Source organism: Ipomoea triloba, chromosome 3, assembly GCF_003576645.1.
Source record: "Ipomoea triloba cultivar NCNSP0323 chromosome 3, ASM357664v1".
NCBI lineage: Eukaryota > Viridiplantae > Streptophyta > Magnoliopsida > Solanales > Convolvulaceae > Ipomoea > Ipomoea triloba.
This window is the reverse complement of record NC_044918.1, coordinates 13,570,125-13,587,367: the sequence shown is the minus strand read 5'-3', so window position 1 is coordinate 13,587,367 and position 17,243 is coordinate 13,570,125. Positions and strand designations below refer to the sequence as shown.

Here is a 17,243-nt window from a genome sequence, read left to right as displayed (position 1 = left end):
GAATATAATTACACCAAAGTCCACAATGGGGTGACCGGGTTGGATATATGAACGAAGTCAAACATAAAATCATCTCCATTATTGATGGATGCCGCATGTTAATTAAGAATGATTTTTATATGTATATACTACGCTGAGACAAAGCAATATATGGTAGCCCTACGTAGCAAGTGGATTATATATATCAATCCTTTCATTTGTTATTTCAGATCATTAACAAAGCGAATCTCAGCTGGCATATCTACTAACTATATATATATATATATATATATATATATGTCAAAAACCTTGTGGTCAAGCGACATAACTGTGGCTCTTTCAAGAGAGGTCATAGGTTTTTGCGTATTGTTTTAAGGTGCATTAGTTCAATAATGATATGAGTATAGAATGAACTAGTTTTAACCCAATTAGATAGCAAGTGAGCTATTTTTATGGGTGACGATTTTCTCTAGGCCAGCTCTCGTGCCATCCGTATCTCACCCCACCTTTCACCTAGGGGAGTCTCTGCACTTGAACCCCCCACACACACAATGTTTGTAAGATTAGGCATACATATCATCAGGCCGCAGGCCCACTTATTCCAACTGTCGGAGGCCCATGTGAACATTTAAAATGTCATTATTAAAAATTACTCTGTTTCTTTTTAAAAAAATAAAATAAAATTACTCTGTATGTACCAAAAGTATTATATTTGGTAATGTTATTCGATGGCTTACAAAGAATAAAGTGTTTTTGGTGGTTTGATATGTTATAACATATAATTTAACAAGTTTGTGCAAAATAACAAGTGCAATAAGTAAATCGAAGCATTTTGAAAAAATTATTTTACTTTTACGAGATAAACATGGATGATAATTATGGAATTTATGTTACATATTCAAAGCCTATGTAACAATTATAAGTAAATGGTTGACCTATGAATTACATACTAAATAAACCAACTATGTGGTAAAAAAAAGTCTTCATAATTGGTTCCATGTCGGAATGGAGAATAGAAGTCAAACACTTAAAAGTGATGAGTAAATTGGCCAACTATATTGTGTCCAGCCGCCTCACCTGTCTTTCTATCATTTAATTTGGATGTATTAGTTGTTTGATTACCCATTTTATGAAAGGGAGAACTTCATGTTCTCTCCATCATTTTGTACCCAAACTACCAAACAACCATTACAAATATAATCAATCTCTTTTATTATTATTATAAATTTACTTTAAAAAAATCTAACAACACAATGTGAGATGTACAAATGTACAATACAAATCAAGAACTAATAAAAGGTAAATGTAGAGAGTTAATCACACTAATACTAGACTTACTTTCACCCACTCTGGTTGATTGGGTAAAAAAAAACAAAAGAATCAATATATGATGGGTAGCAAATTAGCAGAGTCAGAATATGAGATGCCAAGATAACAAAGAACAAATATATATAATCCAATATGTGGATCATAATAATCCTGCCTATATATAATATATGTTGTTGTAGCCCAATTATATATATATATATATATATATATATATATATATATATATATATATATATTATATTATATTATTTGAGTGAATGACAGACATCTAAAGGGATAGAGGAGTGATAGACCCTAACAAAAAACTCTAAATACACAAAAGAATGGAGACTAGGTACTAGTAGATACCACCAAGCCCATCCAACATATATATGAGAAAGTGGGAATTGAAGAGAGTGAGAAACATGGACACATGCAATGGCAATGACAAACATATATTCCTGAATTGTCTGAATCAAAGCAAGTTCCAACTGAATCCTGGATGTGCTGTGTTGTTTGATGTAGTTGTGGGTGTTGAAACTGGGACAAGCTGTGCTGCCCCGAGAGCTGAAGAATCAAATGTTTCCCACTGTGTAGTTATCACAACAGGCCCCGAGGACGAGGACGAGGCCGAGTGCCTCCCCATCCCCGGCTGTTGTTCAGTTTCTGAAGCTGAGCTCCCAAGTGAATGCCTGGCTTGCTGCTGTTGAATCCGCTGGTTGTCTGAATAGCCATATTGATGGTGTGGAGATGAACCATTCTGTTTAGGACTAGGAGTGTGATTCCCATTACTTGTCAGCCCTGAGTTCTTGATTTTCAGCATATCAAGAGTTTCTACATACTTTTGAACTCTTCTTACCTAAAACATATATATATATATATATATATAAATCAAATGCTGCAACTTTCTCAATCCTAAACCACCAATTAAATTACATTGTTCAGTTTCTAACACCAAATGCAGGTTTGTATATAAATTAAAAGTAGGTACCTGCATTTTCCTCTGCAATTTGACATCACCTTCAGCAACAATACCATCCAGTTTAAGGAGTTGATTCATCAAGAGCTCGATCAAATTTATTAGTGTCTTTTCCTCAACTTTCCCACCTTTTGAGATTACAGATTCTAACGCAGAAACCTGTTATTTAATCCAGATCAGAAGAAGAAAAATAAATCAGTAATCTAATTTCAATGTATTGCAATCTTGGAATACAAAAACTGAATCTTGTTTTTCAGTTGGATGGGAATTAAAGAAATAAATTACCTGGCCACCAAGCCTATCAACCTCCAAGCTGATCTCTGATACAGATTTTGCAGCCTTCTCCATCTTCGCATTCTTTCTCATCTCTAGATACCTCTTCTCTTGGCTGATTGGGTCTTCAACCAGCACAACCTTAGACTTATCTTTCACGCCACAAACATCAAGAAATGCATTAGAATCCCTCTCCTTATCTTTGAACAACAATTTCTGATCTTGATGGTGCAACCCTGTTGGCCCTGTTAACATTTTCTTCAGCTCCCCTGCAAATTCAATACTTGTTCAGTTCCCCTTTCATCACTCAGAAAACAATCAAAATTACAAAAAAAAAAACGAAGAGGAGAAAGTAATTTTGGGTAGAGTTACCGAAGGTAGCTTGAGAGCTGATATTGATTTCATGGTAGATTGACCCATATTTGACCCGTACACGAATAGTGGGAGGAGGGGGACGGTTATGTGAATCAGGATTTCGTTTCTGGACCAGCATTCCGCAAGGTCTCATCTCCCAATCATTGTCGCCGGCGGCGGCAACACGAGAGCCTCCGTTGGTCATTTGCGACGGAAGAGCGGTGGTGGTGGTGGGTTTAGTCTTCATTCGCATCATGTTGCTGAGGTATCTGTGATTCAAATGCTGCTGAGGGACGTTGAAAACTCAGATCAGATAATTGACCTCTTTCTCCAATCCGCTAAATCCCAAAACGACTACGAAAGTCCTATAGGCACAGTAGAGTAGTTTCTCTGTCCTTTTTCTCTATTTTGCACGTTACAGAGATTGAGAAACTGAAGATTACTTTCAAAGTTTCCACCTTTAGCACCAGTACTACACTATATTAAGGTAAGAATGACTATAAAAGAGGAAAAGAATCTTTTAAAGAATCAATCTTGAATCCTATATAACATCGGCAGGAACTGAGAGTGTCGGTGGCCACAAAAATTGCCGTAGAGAAAAAGAAAAACTTTGAAACCAAAGATTGGAGATTTTAGATCTTCATGGCAGACCCGAAATGCAGAGAAATAAACTGAAATCGGTAATGAAAACGTTACCAAACGCTGGGAGGGAAAATTTTCAGAAGAATTTAATGTTAACACAGAAAAAAAGAAAATTAAGGAAAGAAAAGTCTTTAAAAGGACAAATAAAAAATAAAAAGCTGTCTCTCTCCCTCTCTGTTTGGTTGGTTGTTCTTCTGGAAAAATGTCGAAGGAGGAAGGAGACAGAGAGATGAAAAATGAGTAATATAAAGAAATGAGTGGACAGCGCAGAAGCACAGAACTGAAATGAAATTATATATACAACAACTCTTAGCTAGCTTGCATACATTATTTATACAAAAGTAAAACAGAGAAAAATGCTTCTCAACAAATAAAAATAAAAATAATTCCTTACTAAAATAGGAGTAAAGAAAGAAAGGCGTTAGCAATGCTGCTTGTGCTTAAAGGTTAAAACAAAATAGAAGTGAAGGAAATGTAAAAGCGAGAGTGAGAGTGAGAGAAGATGAAAACTACGACTTTCCACCAATAGTAGTGTGAGAGTGAAGAAAAATTGATCAAAATTGCTCACACATCCTTATCGAAGCTGACATGTGTCCGGGTGTTTTTAGGTATTTCGATTGGGCTGGGCAGGCAATGATTATGGTGGTGCTAATATATCTACGATGTGGAACAATCATATATAGGACAGATGTCTATTTAGTATTTAGTATTTTAGAAAAGAAAATTGAAGCCAAGAAGAAGAAGGAGAAAAAGAAGAATGAAGCCAAGTTGGTGAATCATCTCTTTCCCTGGGCCGCTCAGTCGTTCATGTCACAGCTTTCCACTTTAATTGTCACCAATTTTCGTCCCTGCCATTGCCCCAAACCTAATCGATTATTATATCACTTTCTTTCTTTCTTTACTTTTTCATCTCCTTTCATAATGAACACCAAGTACAATACTTTTTATTCCAACTACATAAAAGTCATCAACATATATTAACTTTCGCTAATTAAATTCAATGTATAAAATAAAATGGAGAGAATGTATTATATTACAAAAAAATATAATTTTTGAATGAAATTTTAGTCACTGATATAATATAATTTCCTCAAACATATATATTGCATCAAAATAATATAATTGTCCCTCCCAGAAAAAGTGGTGTTGTACAAATTATATATTTCTTCTTTTGACCTTTCCAACCTTGAAAGCCATGCTAATTGCCACCGACAGTTTAGGAGGGGCACATGAATACAGAGCAGAGGATGCGAACACGTGGCAGTTCTTCAACCGTCCATGAATTGGTGTGATTAACAAAAGTACAAAACCCAAACGAGGGTCGGTCGTCGTCGGTTTGGTATGCAGCTATGATGTCTATTCCGTGTTTGACCAATTCTTTTACTATTAAAAAAGAAAACAAAGAAGTAAAATGGATTGTTTTACCGTTCTGCTTTGGCATATAGTTATTTTGGGTAAGTATATATTAATTTACTATAAGAAAAAGAAAAATCAGTGTACCGACACGCGAATATTGTAAATGGAAAGTTGTTAAACCACTGTCCAGCCTGTGGTTTCATACTAATTCCGTGGAACTAAAGTTGGATAATCACGTACTAATCCACCGCAATGGGCAAATTATACCAGTGAACGAAGGTTCTAATTATCTACTACACTAAATAAATTATGTACTTATAAATGAATTTAATATAAATAACATTTTAATTAAACACATAATATCTAAAAACATAATAAGTGTGAATGAAATTATACCTTTCATCTATGTCTTTTGTTTCTGTTAAATTTTTTTATACGTTATGCTATAAAAGTTATACTTTACAATATTTTGGACAAACATACATAAAATTTTAGTATAACGTATAAACATATTATAAAGTACAACTTTTATAGCATAACGTATAAAAAACTTAATGAAAAAAAAAAAAAGACAAATGAAATGTATAACATTCATACACACTTATTATGTTTTTAGATTATTATTATTATTATAATATAAAAACTACTGCCTAAGTATTACGGAGTATTTAGTAATTAATGGGTGGAAGGTCAGTTTTACCCCTAGTATTATTTAGCTAGAAACCTTATCCGATATGATGTATAAGGTGAGAATTGAAAATGAAGGCTGCAGTAGTGCATCCGACCCGGCGCGGGCAATAGGATAGAGTACGTCCATGGCTGGTGCAGCATTGAGCGGCGAATTTCATATCTGGTACAGCTGCAAGAATGGTGAAATTACAAGGGTGAAAGGCGGCGGCAGGGCGGGTTCAATCAAGTGTGGCATGGCGGCGCAGCAGCCATCTCAGACTCAGAGCAATAATAATAATAACATAAAGGTGATCATAAATGGAGCTGCAAAGGTGATAGGAAGAGCTGCTGTGGTGGCCGTAAATAAAGCCAGAGGAATGGAAGTTGCCGGCGCCGTGGATTCCCATCTAGTCGGGGAAGACATCGGCAAGGTGTGTGGACTGGAAGAGCCGTTAGAAGTCCCTATTATTAACGACCTCACTATGGTTCTGGCTTCCATTTCTCAGGTAACACTTAATAATTGTAGTTAGTTGGGATATGATTCTGATTTGTTCTTAATTAATTTAATATTAATATAATGGCGGCATATATATATCCAGTCGAATGCAACGGGAGTGGTACTTGATTTCACCGACCCTTCCACAGTTTACGAAAACGTAAAACAGGTAATCTTATCTAGCTTATCTCTAGTTAACTAACTAGCTTCAATTCGGAATAAAATATGTGGTTGGAATAATTTTAAAGCAGCCGTGGGTTAGGCTTAATTATATTAATTGTACGTGTTGCATATACATGAGGATAGGCGGCTGCATTTGGGATGAGAAGTGTGGTGCACGTGCCTCGGATTAAGGAAGACACAGTAATGGGCCTATCTGCTTTCTGTGAGAAGGCCAGCATGGTGAGATACAGGCCACAGGCATATGTTACATATATACATTATAGTCCATTTATCTCGATCTCGCTAGCTCTAAAACCAAACCTTATTACCTACCTACTACCTAGTACGTACTGTACAACACACGCTGGCTTAGCTTGCATTGACGTACTACCTACCAATTACCAATTACCAATTACCATACAGGGCTGTTTGGTAGCACCCACGCTTTCCATAGGATCAATACTTGTTCAGCAAGCTGCAATTTCGGCTTCTTTCCATTACAACAACGTTGAAATTGTCGAGTCAAGATCCACTGCTGCAATAACAGTAAGTTCACTATATATGTTACTAGCTTAGCTACGTACAAATTAAATTAATTTAAGGACTAGGTAGGTACATACTATATATACATATATGATAGATTACCATTAATACGGATTGGACTTGAACTCTATATTATCTACTCCGATCTGTCAAACATTCAAGGCAAACCTAACACGTACGTACAGCTAATTAATGCCTCTGGCCCCATCCATTATGCATATATGTCAATCATGCGCCTCAGATCAGTGTGAACAAAAAAATCTGAATCCAAGCAGTGGCGCGCAACTATGCCAATTAAAGTGGTTGTTGCCTGCCAAGTTTGGACTTTAAAAAAAAAAACACGTGAATGTCAGGGCAAGTAGTTTTAATTTGCATGCATTTACCGCGCTGTAACGTAAGATTAATTTACATAGACAACTGAATCACAGAGATCAGATGAGAGATTATATATATATATATACTTGCAGGATTTCCCATCGCAGGATGCAGTACAGATTGCCAACAACATTTCAAATCTGGGCCAAATGTACAACAGAGAAGACATTTCCGCAGAGACTCCGGTATGTAACTTAACATGTCCACCACATACTCACCTAGGAAAATGATAGAGTTAATCTGACTATATATATATATATATATGAAATATAATCCAGCCAATTGCCATTTTGTTTGAATTGTTGTTGTATGTTTCACTGCACTGTACTGTACGTACGTACAAGCTAGGCAAGGGGCCAAATTGTGGGGGAAGATGGAGTGCGTGTGCATAGCTTGGTTCTACCAGGCCTACCATCCAGCACAACAGTCTATTTCTCCAGGCCCGGCGAGGTGAGCATTATATTATATTGCATGCATGGATCATATCGGACAAATTAAAATTATAGCTAGCTGCGCTGATTATATATATTGCCTGCCATATATCAACTTTAATTTTTGCATTCAATCTTGTTTATTTATATATATTCATTAAATATAATTTGGGACAACTAACACTACATTTTCCTGTATGTATATATCATTGTTGGGTGGGTGTCAGGTTTACACACTTAAACATGACATCACAGATGTGCAATGTCTGATGCCAGGCCTACTCTTGGCCATCAGAAAAGTTGTGCGCCTAAAGGTACGTACATAGTTGGATCTTTATATATGTATATATAGAATTATAGATTCCTGATCAGCAGCAGCATGCAGCTACCTTCTAGCTTAGCATCTATCAGCAACTTATTCTTTTGGTTTTATTGTTTGCAGAATCTAGTCTACGGATTGGAGAAGTTTTTGTAGGACTCCACCACGTACAAACCTAACGCTTCTATATCTATGTGCATGTAACCTTCTTTTTAATTTAATTTGCAGAAATATATATATGGTTTGTTCAATGGAACTCAGGCACGCCCGCACTAGCTAGCTAGTATACATACCTCATTATTTTCATCAGATCATTCTTTAATTTTCCCTGTTTCAATCTCCAGAATTTCATCAACATATTTGATCTCTCTAAGCATTGTATATATTATGGTATGTATTAGACTTACAAATTAAATGGAATTAATTAAGGACTTGGGAGAATTGAAGTAATATCATATCATATCATATCCTCAGAGGTTGCTATATATGCAAAATAAATCAAAGAATTTGAAGAAAGAATATATGAATTCATACGCTCAGAGAATTGATCGAACTTTTGGCATGCATAAATAAAATAAAATACACCTCTCTTTTACATCAGATAGATCAGATCAGCAGATCGAGATGGCTAATATATATGAAGATATGTACTGTTCAGATTTAGCTAATACCATTTAGAGTATACAAATGTTAGATCATCAATTTAGGAATTAAAAGAATCTAGCAAACAACGCAACTCCTTCCTTAATTTTTAAGCGGCTATAAGCTAATTAAGAATGAATATAATCATACCAAATAAAACTTGACTCTTTCAGTCTTTTGCCTACTACACAGATTTTTTAGAATACTATACAGTAGTGGTATACATATATTTAATTTTGGGTATGCTATAGCACAGCACTCATTATTTTTTATTTTCTTAAGAGTGATTTTTAAAATTTTCTCCAAGCTTAATTGGGCAAATGAAGACGGAATCTAAGCACATGCCACCTTTAGTGTGAGTGCAATCGATTTGAGTCATGGAAAAGTTGAGGTTGGTCGGAAGATGAGAGTTCTCCACAACGAAATCTCCAACATGATAATGTATCCATTTTCCGGCAGGTTGATTATTCAAATAATACTCACAACTGACATGTTGGCCGTGTGATGATGATAATTGGAACCGAACTGGTTTCATGTTCCACCCATGCACTTGTTCCACATCGAAAACTCGGCGCCCCCATTTTTTAGATGGTTTTCCCAGGTGTAGCCGGAAAAACAGGCTGTAAATTCCCGCTGGAAGAAATTCCAACTCTAAGCTCCCTTCTACTTCAACCCACCATATTTGCTTCAAATATGCAATGCTTGAAAATCTGCAAGCTCCATATATATAATTAGAATCATGTGGATCATATCAGATTATTAGTCAGGATAAATACAATGAATGCCATCTATTTTCTTCTAAGTTGTTAAGTATAAATTTAAAGAAAAGATTCTGAGGTTAGATATGAACTTATTATGATTGACGCACTTGTGTAATTTATATCTAATTAATTAGTACGATTTCAAAAGCAAATTAAATGAAAAATGTTTTGAAAAATACTACATGAACTCCACTTTTACTCTCAACTTCTACTCCCTCTCACAAATGATACTTTTTTTGGAACCCACATTATGAAAATATCATATCATTGTTTGTCAAGTCAGAGAGTCAAAGTGAAGAAGTAGAATTTGAGAATACAATTTTTTAGGTTATACAGGGTGCTATGGGAACAATATAATGCCCCACAATTCTTTGATATAAACCCAAAACATTAGTCTTCTTTGTATGTATATATACAAAAAGACAAATTAAAGATCAACTCCTTAAGTTTTCAAACAAAAAAAAAAAGATCAACTCCTCAAAAGGCTTGGACAACAACCCATTATCCATATAGGCATAACACATATGTACAGACTGGTGATTTGGGATGGTAACTTTGGAAGATAATGAGGGTTTTTGGAAAATGATGACTTATTAGGTAAAGTTTAGTTTGTTTAATTAATTTTATCTTGTTTGACTAGTTAAACAACTAATAATCTAATATAAGTATTTGGTAGTAAACAACCTTTTCACTTAGCTTATTAATGCCAATAAGTTGAAAAAAAACATTATTTCATTTTTTTAATTGCTTATGATATGTTAGATCAATCCAACCGGATTGGCTCAGATTAATTCATATTTCTCTCCTAAGTAGCAGTTCTCACTAGAGTGCTCCTATACACACACAAATATATAGTTGTGTTAATTGTTAAGTTGAATTATTATTAACAACATATCTTTATTATATTGTTATTTAAAATTATATTTTTAATATTACTGCGAAGTATTTCTTTATAATTATAATAATATTAATAATAAAGTAAAAAATAATTAATAATAATACAACAATAACAATAAATTATAAAAATATTTTAAGAGTTAAAGTAAATAACACGATATACTTATGTCTATTATAGATTATTTTATATGTAATGAACTAAAAGTAAATAGCTAATAAATTACCAAACACCTTTCTATAACCAACTAATACTATCAATTGGTCAAAATCAACCAATATAATCAGTTTTCAACTAACAGTTAATTGTCAAACACACCCAATACAATATAAAACTAAGAATACAATATAAAACACGTGATGATAGCTAGGGAAGGTATTGCAATAAATATGATCTATATGGAATCAATTTAAAATGAAGAGAAATGAAAAAGGTAAGAAAAATTTAGGAAAGGGAAACATGGCAACAAGTGGAGTGTGTGTGGGTCATGCATAATATTGCCATTATATTTTCTTTGCTGGAAACCGAAAATTATAGTTTGACTTTGGTAGGGCATGCATTCATATTTATAATTTGGAATTCATTTAATTAATTTGTAGATAAATTATATTTATTGAATATTAAAAGAGGGGGAAAAAAACCTGGATTCATCAGAATCGGAGACATGAGTCCAGTATCTCCGATCGTCTATGCCGGTTATCTTCATCTCCTTCCAGGAGACAGACACACATATTCCTCCTCCATTCTTTTCCAACCATAGTTCCTGCGGGCACATATATGTATTATTACTTCATTTTATGTTATTAAATTTCCAGTAAGTGATGAACAGATAGAGGAATGAAGTAATTAAGGAGCGCATGCAGGTGGGTTGGATTACCTTGTAGCCTCCTCCAAATCTAGTAGGACGACACAGTGTGGCAAATATTTGTTTCTTAGAGTTGAAATTAGGTGAAATAGTGTTGTGATTGAAGAGGTTGTTGAGAAGAAAGTGATAATTATGAGGCAACTTGGAGTCCCAGACGGCATCACTTGAGGAAGCTCGACGGAAGGTTGGATTCACAGCTGCCAAACCACAAATCTGCGTCGCCTCCAACCGCGAAAGAATCAACGCCACACAGTTTTCCGGCAACTCTCCAATACTGGTTTCACTACTCCGGCTGCACCCGTCGCCCATCATTCCTGAAATACCTGCCCCCATTACACAATTCAATTCTCCGATCGATCTGTGCTGCGTTGCTAGCTGCTAGCTTTTAAATTAAAGCTAACGGACTTAATTACCCTAATTATATTCTACCTACATACATACATATACTATACATCTTCTACGGTCACGTAGGAATTGGCTAGCTAGGAAGGACAAACTCCTACTTGCCTAGCCTATATATATACCATAGACGGAGTATATATTATTAAAATTATATTAAATGAAATGAAGAATCTTTTTTTTTTTTTTTTTTACAACAATGAAATGAAGAATCTAATTACTGTATTATGTAACATATCGACCAATTAAAACCCATTTGTTCACTTCTTGCGCTTTAAACTCACGCTAATATAGGGATTAAGACGTCAAATGATGAGTAAGCTAAGTCTCCAATGAGACCAACAGGTTGAACTAAGATGAAAATAAAACACTTATGTTGAAAGATAACATTAATCAGGAATAAATTGTTTTGTGATAGTGTAATACTTTTAAATCAAAATATAATATTTAAGAATTGAAAAGTTATTTATGAGAAAAAAAAAGTGTAATATTGATAAGGATAAATTGATCGATTGTTATTTATAAAAATATATAATACTTTTGAAAAAAAATGTAATAGTTTTCAATCAAAATGTAATATTAGGAATTGAAAAGTTACTTATAACAAAAATTATAATATTTAAGAGGAAACATGTAATATACTTATATATAAAAAAAATATATGTGATCTGTTTCACAAATGAAGATCTGTGTGTCGTTGTCATAGCAGTTGTTGCCCAAATAAAATAATTAGATTTCCATGCACGTGCTTTAATTTGGAAGTGTATATAGCTCCATTACAATTATTAATTTATTATGGACGGAGTAGTCCAATTATGCGTTTCACACTTTCACATCATATTTTCTTGACATATAACATGCAATGTTAAACTAATTATATTAAGCATTTCATGCGTCTCGCATTATATTATAATAATATGCAAAAAGCAAAAATAAAAATAAAAAATCTTTCAACTCACGTAGTTTGATTGATACATATATGTGCCCAAACAAATTATATTTATGATATTATTAATTAACAGGTCTTGACGTGGTGGATAGTGGATACAAAGCTAATTTCACGTTAATCACGTTTGATTGGTCTATACAAATTACTGTTCCAATTTTATATATGCTTAATTTGCTGGAGTGGTCAAATCCGTGAAATTGATATGATAATACAACGCAGCACGAGGGATGATAAGATGTACAGTTCTCACTTATCAGGCAGCGCAATATAATCAACGATACGATGCAATCTCCAACCACCGATACGCCAACGTGACAACTTGCATTGTTTGTTTAATTATTAATCCATATTAGCTGCTGCATCATACCATATCCAATTATTACATAATACGTGATTCACGTGATCTGACTTCTGAGTTACCGTACCATACCTATAATGCATCGTTCTACACACACGTGTGAAAGTCAGTAAAGGGTCAAGTAATTAGTCAGATTAAGGGATTATTGGGCAAAAAGCCAAGTCTAATACCCTTCCTCTAAAAAAATGTAATGATATAAGAAAATAAAATTATGCTTTCAATTTGTTACTTAGCTATTACTTTTGGCGTGGAAATAAGTGTATGATCCTAACAAGCAAGTGATATTAGAGTTTCACGAGCGGTATATACATACAAAGTAAAGGAGGCCGTGTGTTCCTATACAACTAAGGAGAACAAGAAACGTACAGTAGCTTTGCAGTCTAGAGCCAAAGCAAATGGAAACAATACAAACCTACGCACAGCCATATATACCTTATGGGTAGCTTAATTCTCAAGTTTTGCCAGGCTCATCACTCAGCTTGCACTTCTTCATAACAAAGGGGGCAATTCTGCAAGAGAAACCCACACTCATTGCTATATTCTCGATTGATATATAGGTAAATCACATACTAAAGCTTTCAAACTGAAACACTGAATGGATTTAACTGTTGCTTTTGTAGCACATGTAACACATTACCTTTAACGAGTATTATGTACTCCGTATTAGATATTCAAAGTGGCATTTTATTACCTTGCTTTCTTTCAGCCAGCGTGTTATACACTTTGTATGGTACTTGTGTGCGCAAGGTAAAGTCATCAACCCATCTCCATATGTATATTCCACATAACATATAACACACCTAGATGCAGATAGCAATATAGAACATGATTAAAAAAAAGAAGAAACAAACTGCTGGATAGTGTAAACTGTGAGCGGGATGCTAGGTTATCACCTTCCTTGATAAAGGGAGAACCAAACTCAGTAAATCTTATAATATTATATGCGTTAGAATTGACAACACATATTCATTGGCCAATCAAGCACTTTCAATGTACTTGTAGTGAACTTTAAACGTCAAATGTTTAGGGATTTATACACATCATTTATAGATAAGTACCCAGTCCCTCAGCCAAATAGCTATACATTATATATTGACCTTGGCAAAACATTTTCTATTTTCCTTTGGTTTATAACACAATTGGTATTGGAAAAGTACAATATAATTCTAATACTCTTCTTGATTGTTAAAGAAGAACGACTAAAGTTTCCTACATGGCATGTTATATACTATAAATACAAGCATTCAAAAATCCAGCCTCGAGCAGTGACAACTGAGTACACACAGTGCCATTCCCACTAACAGTTAGAACTACAAAAGCCTCCTAATTGAAATATAAGCTGATGCTCCAGTCCATGCATGTTTTACCTACTTACATCTCATGGTCTACGAAATGGTTCAGATGGCACAGGTTACTAACAATATTTAAGGGATGTGTTACTATGAACTATGACTAAATTAAAGCATTTCCCAGCTCATATTTTCATTACAGCATGCACGGACTGCAAGTCATTTCATTAACACTTGCAACAATGAAAAGAAAGGGTGTGCAGAACAGAAAGAAAATATTTTAAGGAAGATTGCTCATACTCATCCTTCTGTTTCTTTGAGAAAAAACCAATTTTGTATTTGAAAGTTGGCAATTGAGATATGACATCATCTGACAACCCTCTGTTTTCATGGCCAACAGCTTCTCCCAATGACCGTAATTCCTGACAAATGAAAAAGAGATGATAAGTCAGTAGCACAAGTTATAGTGTAGTGCAAACATGATATCATAAATATGATTTTTTTTTAATAGCCTCATATGTGTATCAGAAATACTATTGCCATTGCATGGCTCATACCCCTCCCAGCCTTTCTATACTCTTAACAGAGCAGAGCTGAATGAACCACAGAGAAGAAAGCGCATGGAAGAATAGGAAGGAAGCAAACCAAGTCCACTGACAAAATTGGCATCATTCATATACCCTATGTTTTATGTTTGCCTTTGATATTCTTGCAGGAGCAAGCACATTTAAGATGAAGAAGAAAAAAAATGAAATTTACATCATTGCCTTTAAAATTCTGCAATGTTCCCTACCACCTTTTCAAGAGAAGTTCCATTTTCTCCAGTGAAACAAACTGGAATTTTCATGAGCAAAATGAAACTGAGAAAGAAAAGCTAATCATCACATCTCAAGCATTTGGCATCATCTCATGTTCAATGTTGTCATGATTACTAAATATATTTCTTCCAAAAAATGATACAACTGTGACAGAAGCCTCATTGCCATTCTACTAAAACTAAAACAAATGTGGCAATTTCAATTTGACAGTGTAAGAGTAGCCACCCTTCAAGATGCAACTTTGATTTTTCACTTGCTAAGACACAACAATATTGAATGAAATTTGAGTCATTTACTCTTGTCAAATGTAAGAAAACCATAATAGGGTGGAAAGGTTAACATGTAAAGCTTTGGTTTCAAGTCCAGAAGCAAAGAATTTCACAGAATTGAGAGAAAAACAAACAGTAGAATATGGCACTCCCTATTACTAAACTAACCTCATAGCTCATATTGTCAGGATCAACATCATCTTCCCTTGGATTTGAACTTTCAGCCTGCATATAGACATGGAAACCTAAAATCACACATTTAATAAACTCATTGTGTAGAAAACTATTGGAGGGAGCAAGAAGTGTTGCATGAGACCATTGTAGGAGTTTCTCCATGAGTGGATTCCTCATTTCCTGTAAACAAAGCAGAGGTTAGTTTTGCTTCCAGCAATGCATATTTTAAAAGAAAAAAAAAAAAAAAAAAAAACCAAAATTATATAGCAAAGAGTTAACAATTTTTAAAATTTAAAAATCATAAGGAATTGGTAAACCATTGACTAAGGCCAAGAATCCTCTATTCTAACCATATTCTTGGTTAATAAACAGATAATGGTCAACCTGACATTTAGCAGAAATAGCACCATAAGAAATTGGTAATTAAAATCATCCAACTCATTTCATCTCTATCTACCCTCTTTCAATTCTGAATAACCTAAACCCATTCATTACAGAATGCTGTTTAACACTCAATACAGTTGAACAGCAAATAATTTCCCTAGTGTCTGGAAATTAAGTCCTTAAAATACTACAGCGTGAACAAAATTGACACTGCATAATTACCAGCCACTGTATCATGGTCTTGATGTGTGCACAAATTTTCTAAATCATCCCCCAACTCTAATGATCTAGCTAGAGCTTCATCCAGAGCCAATTGTGATGCAATGCTTTCACCATGCGAGGATTCATCCTCTGGCGCTGAAACCTGACTACCATTACTGGTTTGACCATGTTCACCAAGAGCATCTTCCTTTTTCCAACATGCTTGAAGTGACAAATAGACAGTTTCCTATTACATGATAGGAAACTGTGAAATTTGTTTTCCAATTAAAAGTGAATATGAAATTGCAATTCTATGGCAACCATATATGTAAAGAAAGGTAAAGAAGCTTCAAGAAAAGCCACAGTACCTGTTGCTGGAGAACTTCCTCATAACTTAAATCACCATCCTCAGGAAATAACTCTTTTAGATTAATTTCAGGTGGGATTCCATCAGTGGAATAATGGATATTCAGCTCAGCGTTACTCATGGTGGATGTTTCAGATAGGAGGAATCTCTCTGGCAGCCTACAAAAAGTTGAGTCAACGCTACTCAGTTTATCAGAACACAAGAAATATAGAGCAGATAAAGGAAGACTTGAAGAAATTTTATTGTCACAGCTTGGTAACTGGTTAACCACAAATGTAAGTACATTAAGAGATACAGAGAGCAATCAGTCCCAATCACTAGTATTAATTACTGTTTTTCTACCCAAATCAAAGTAGTCCCAGAATATCACAAACTAATTGTAGCAACTCCAAAAGATAAAGACAGCTTTGAAAGACTGATACTGACAATAAACACTAATAAATTATGAATTCATGACGACCAGTCACAGGAAGATCCAACTGCACAAGATGGCAAAGTGGAAAATCACAGTAGAAACTGGCAAAAATGCAAAGAAAAGTTGTTTTGTTTAAGATGTTGAAAAGGATATCCTCACTTGGCTCTCACCAGTACTTGATTTAAAAAATATACAATAATAAAGATGCAATCTTTACGCCTCACAGAGGATTAGCCATTACAAAAACAAATATGCTCCAGGAAAGCACAAAATCTAGCAGCAATTATGCATATTCATCAGAATTGAAAGAGAAGAGAGTTGATTCAATTACAATTCAAGAATGCAAAAAATTGAGAAAATTTTCACCTTTCACTCAAGAAAAAGGAACTGGGCTCTTGACAGAGCAAAAGAGAGTGAGAGTGTAGTGAAGCCAAGAGAAGAGAAGGTGATACTCCTCCGTAGATACTAATCTGAGTTTAAAATTGCGGGGAGGTGGTGAGAAAGCGACTGGGTGGAGGGGTCCACCAGCTGCTTTTTTTCTGCGGAAAAGATCGGCCGGCCGGCGATATAA

At 34.6% G+C, this 17,243-nt stretch overlaps 4 protein-coding genes across 5 annotated transcripts; 1 reads left to right on the top strand and 3 right to left on the bottom strand.

The window, feature by feature from the left end:
* Positions 1–1,556: 1,556 nt before the first annotated feature.
* LOC116013850 (BAG family molecular chaperone regulator 2-like) lies at positions 1,557–4,093 on the bottom strand. Its single transcript, XM_031253801.1, has 4 exons — positions 2,912–4,093; positions 2,552–2,808; positions 2,279–2,425; positions 1,557–2,146 (listed from the first exon to the last, which is right to left on the bottom strand). Exons 1-4 carry the CDS (start codon positions 3,147–3,149, stop codon positions 1,763–1,765), a joined length of 1,026 nt encoding a protein of 341 aa, XP_031109661.1. The 5' UTR covers positions 3,150–4,093; the 3' UTR covers positions 1,557–1,762.
* A 1,552-nt stretch (positions 4,094–5,645) lies between these two features.
* Positions 5,646–8,327, top strand: LOC116014435 (dihydrodipicolinate reductase-like protein CRR1, chloroplastic). Of its 2 annotated transcripts, XM_031254488.1 has the most exons (8): positions 5,646–6,066; positions 6,160–6,225; positions 6,363–6,458; positions 6,642–6,764; positions 7,229–7,321; positions 7,485–7,586; positions 7,795–7,881; positions 8,010–8,327. In XM_031254488.1, exons 1-8 carry the CDS (start codon positions 5,707–5,709, stop codon positions 8,040–8,042), a joined length of 960 nt encoding a protein of 319 aa, XP_031110348.1. In that variant the 5' UTR covers positions 5,646–5,706; the 3' UTR covers positions 8,043–8,327. The 2 variants fall into 2 exon arrangements, 1 of the variants encoding a protein (XP_031110348.1); XR_004097389.1 differs by lacking the exon at positions 8,010–8,327 and having other exon boundaries at positions 7,481–7,586.
* Positions 8,328–8,430: 103 nt separating this feature from the next.
* LOC116014436 (F-box protein PP2-A13-like) lies at positions 8,431–11,590 on the bottom strand. The gene is made up of 3 exons (XM_031254490.1): positions 11,062–11,590; positions 10,826–10,947; positions 8,431–9,238 (listed from the first exon to the last, which is right to left on the bottom strand). The coding sequence occupies exons 1-3, from the start codon at positions 11,380–11,382 to the stop codon at positions 8,806–8,808; spliced, it is 876 nt and encodes a 291-aa protein (XP_031110350.1). The 5' UTR covers positions 11,383–11,590; the 3' UTR covers positions 8,431–8,805.
* A 1,374-nt stretch (positions 11,591–12,964) lies between these two features.
* Positions 12,965–17,243, bottom strand: LOC116012105 (E3 ubiquitin-protein ligase BIG BROTHER-like). The gene is made up of 8 exons (XM_031251573.1): positions 17,039–17,243; positions 16,259–16,415; positions 15,912–16,137; positions 15,448–15,485; positions 15,300–15,356; positions 14,345–14,466; positions 13,447–13,555; positions 12,965–13,264 (listed from the first exon to the last, which is right to left on the bottom strand). The coding sequence occupies exons 2-8, from the start codon at positions 16,376–16,378 to the stop codon at positions 13,226–13,228; spliced, it is 711 nt and encodes a 236-aa protein (XP_031107433.1). The 5' UTR covers positions 16,379–16,415; positions 17,039–17,243; the 3' UTR covers positions 12,965–13,225.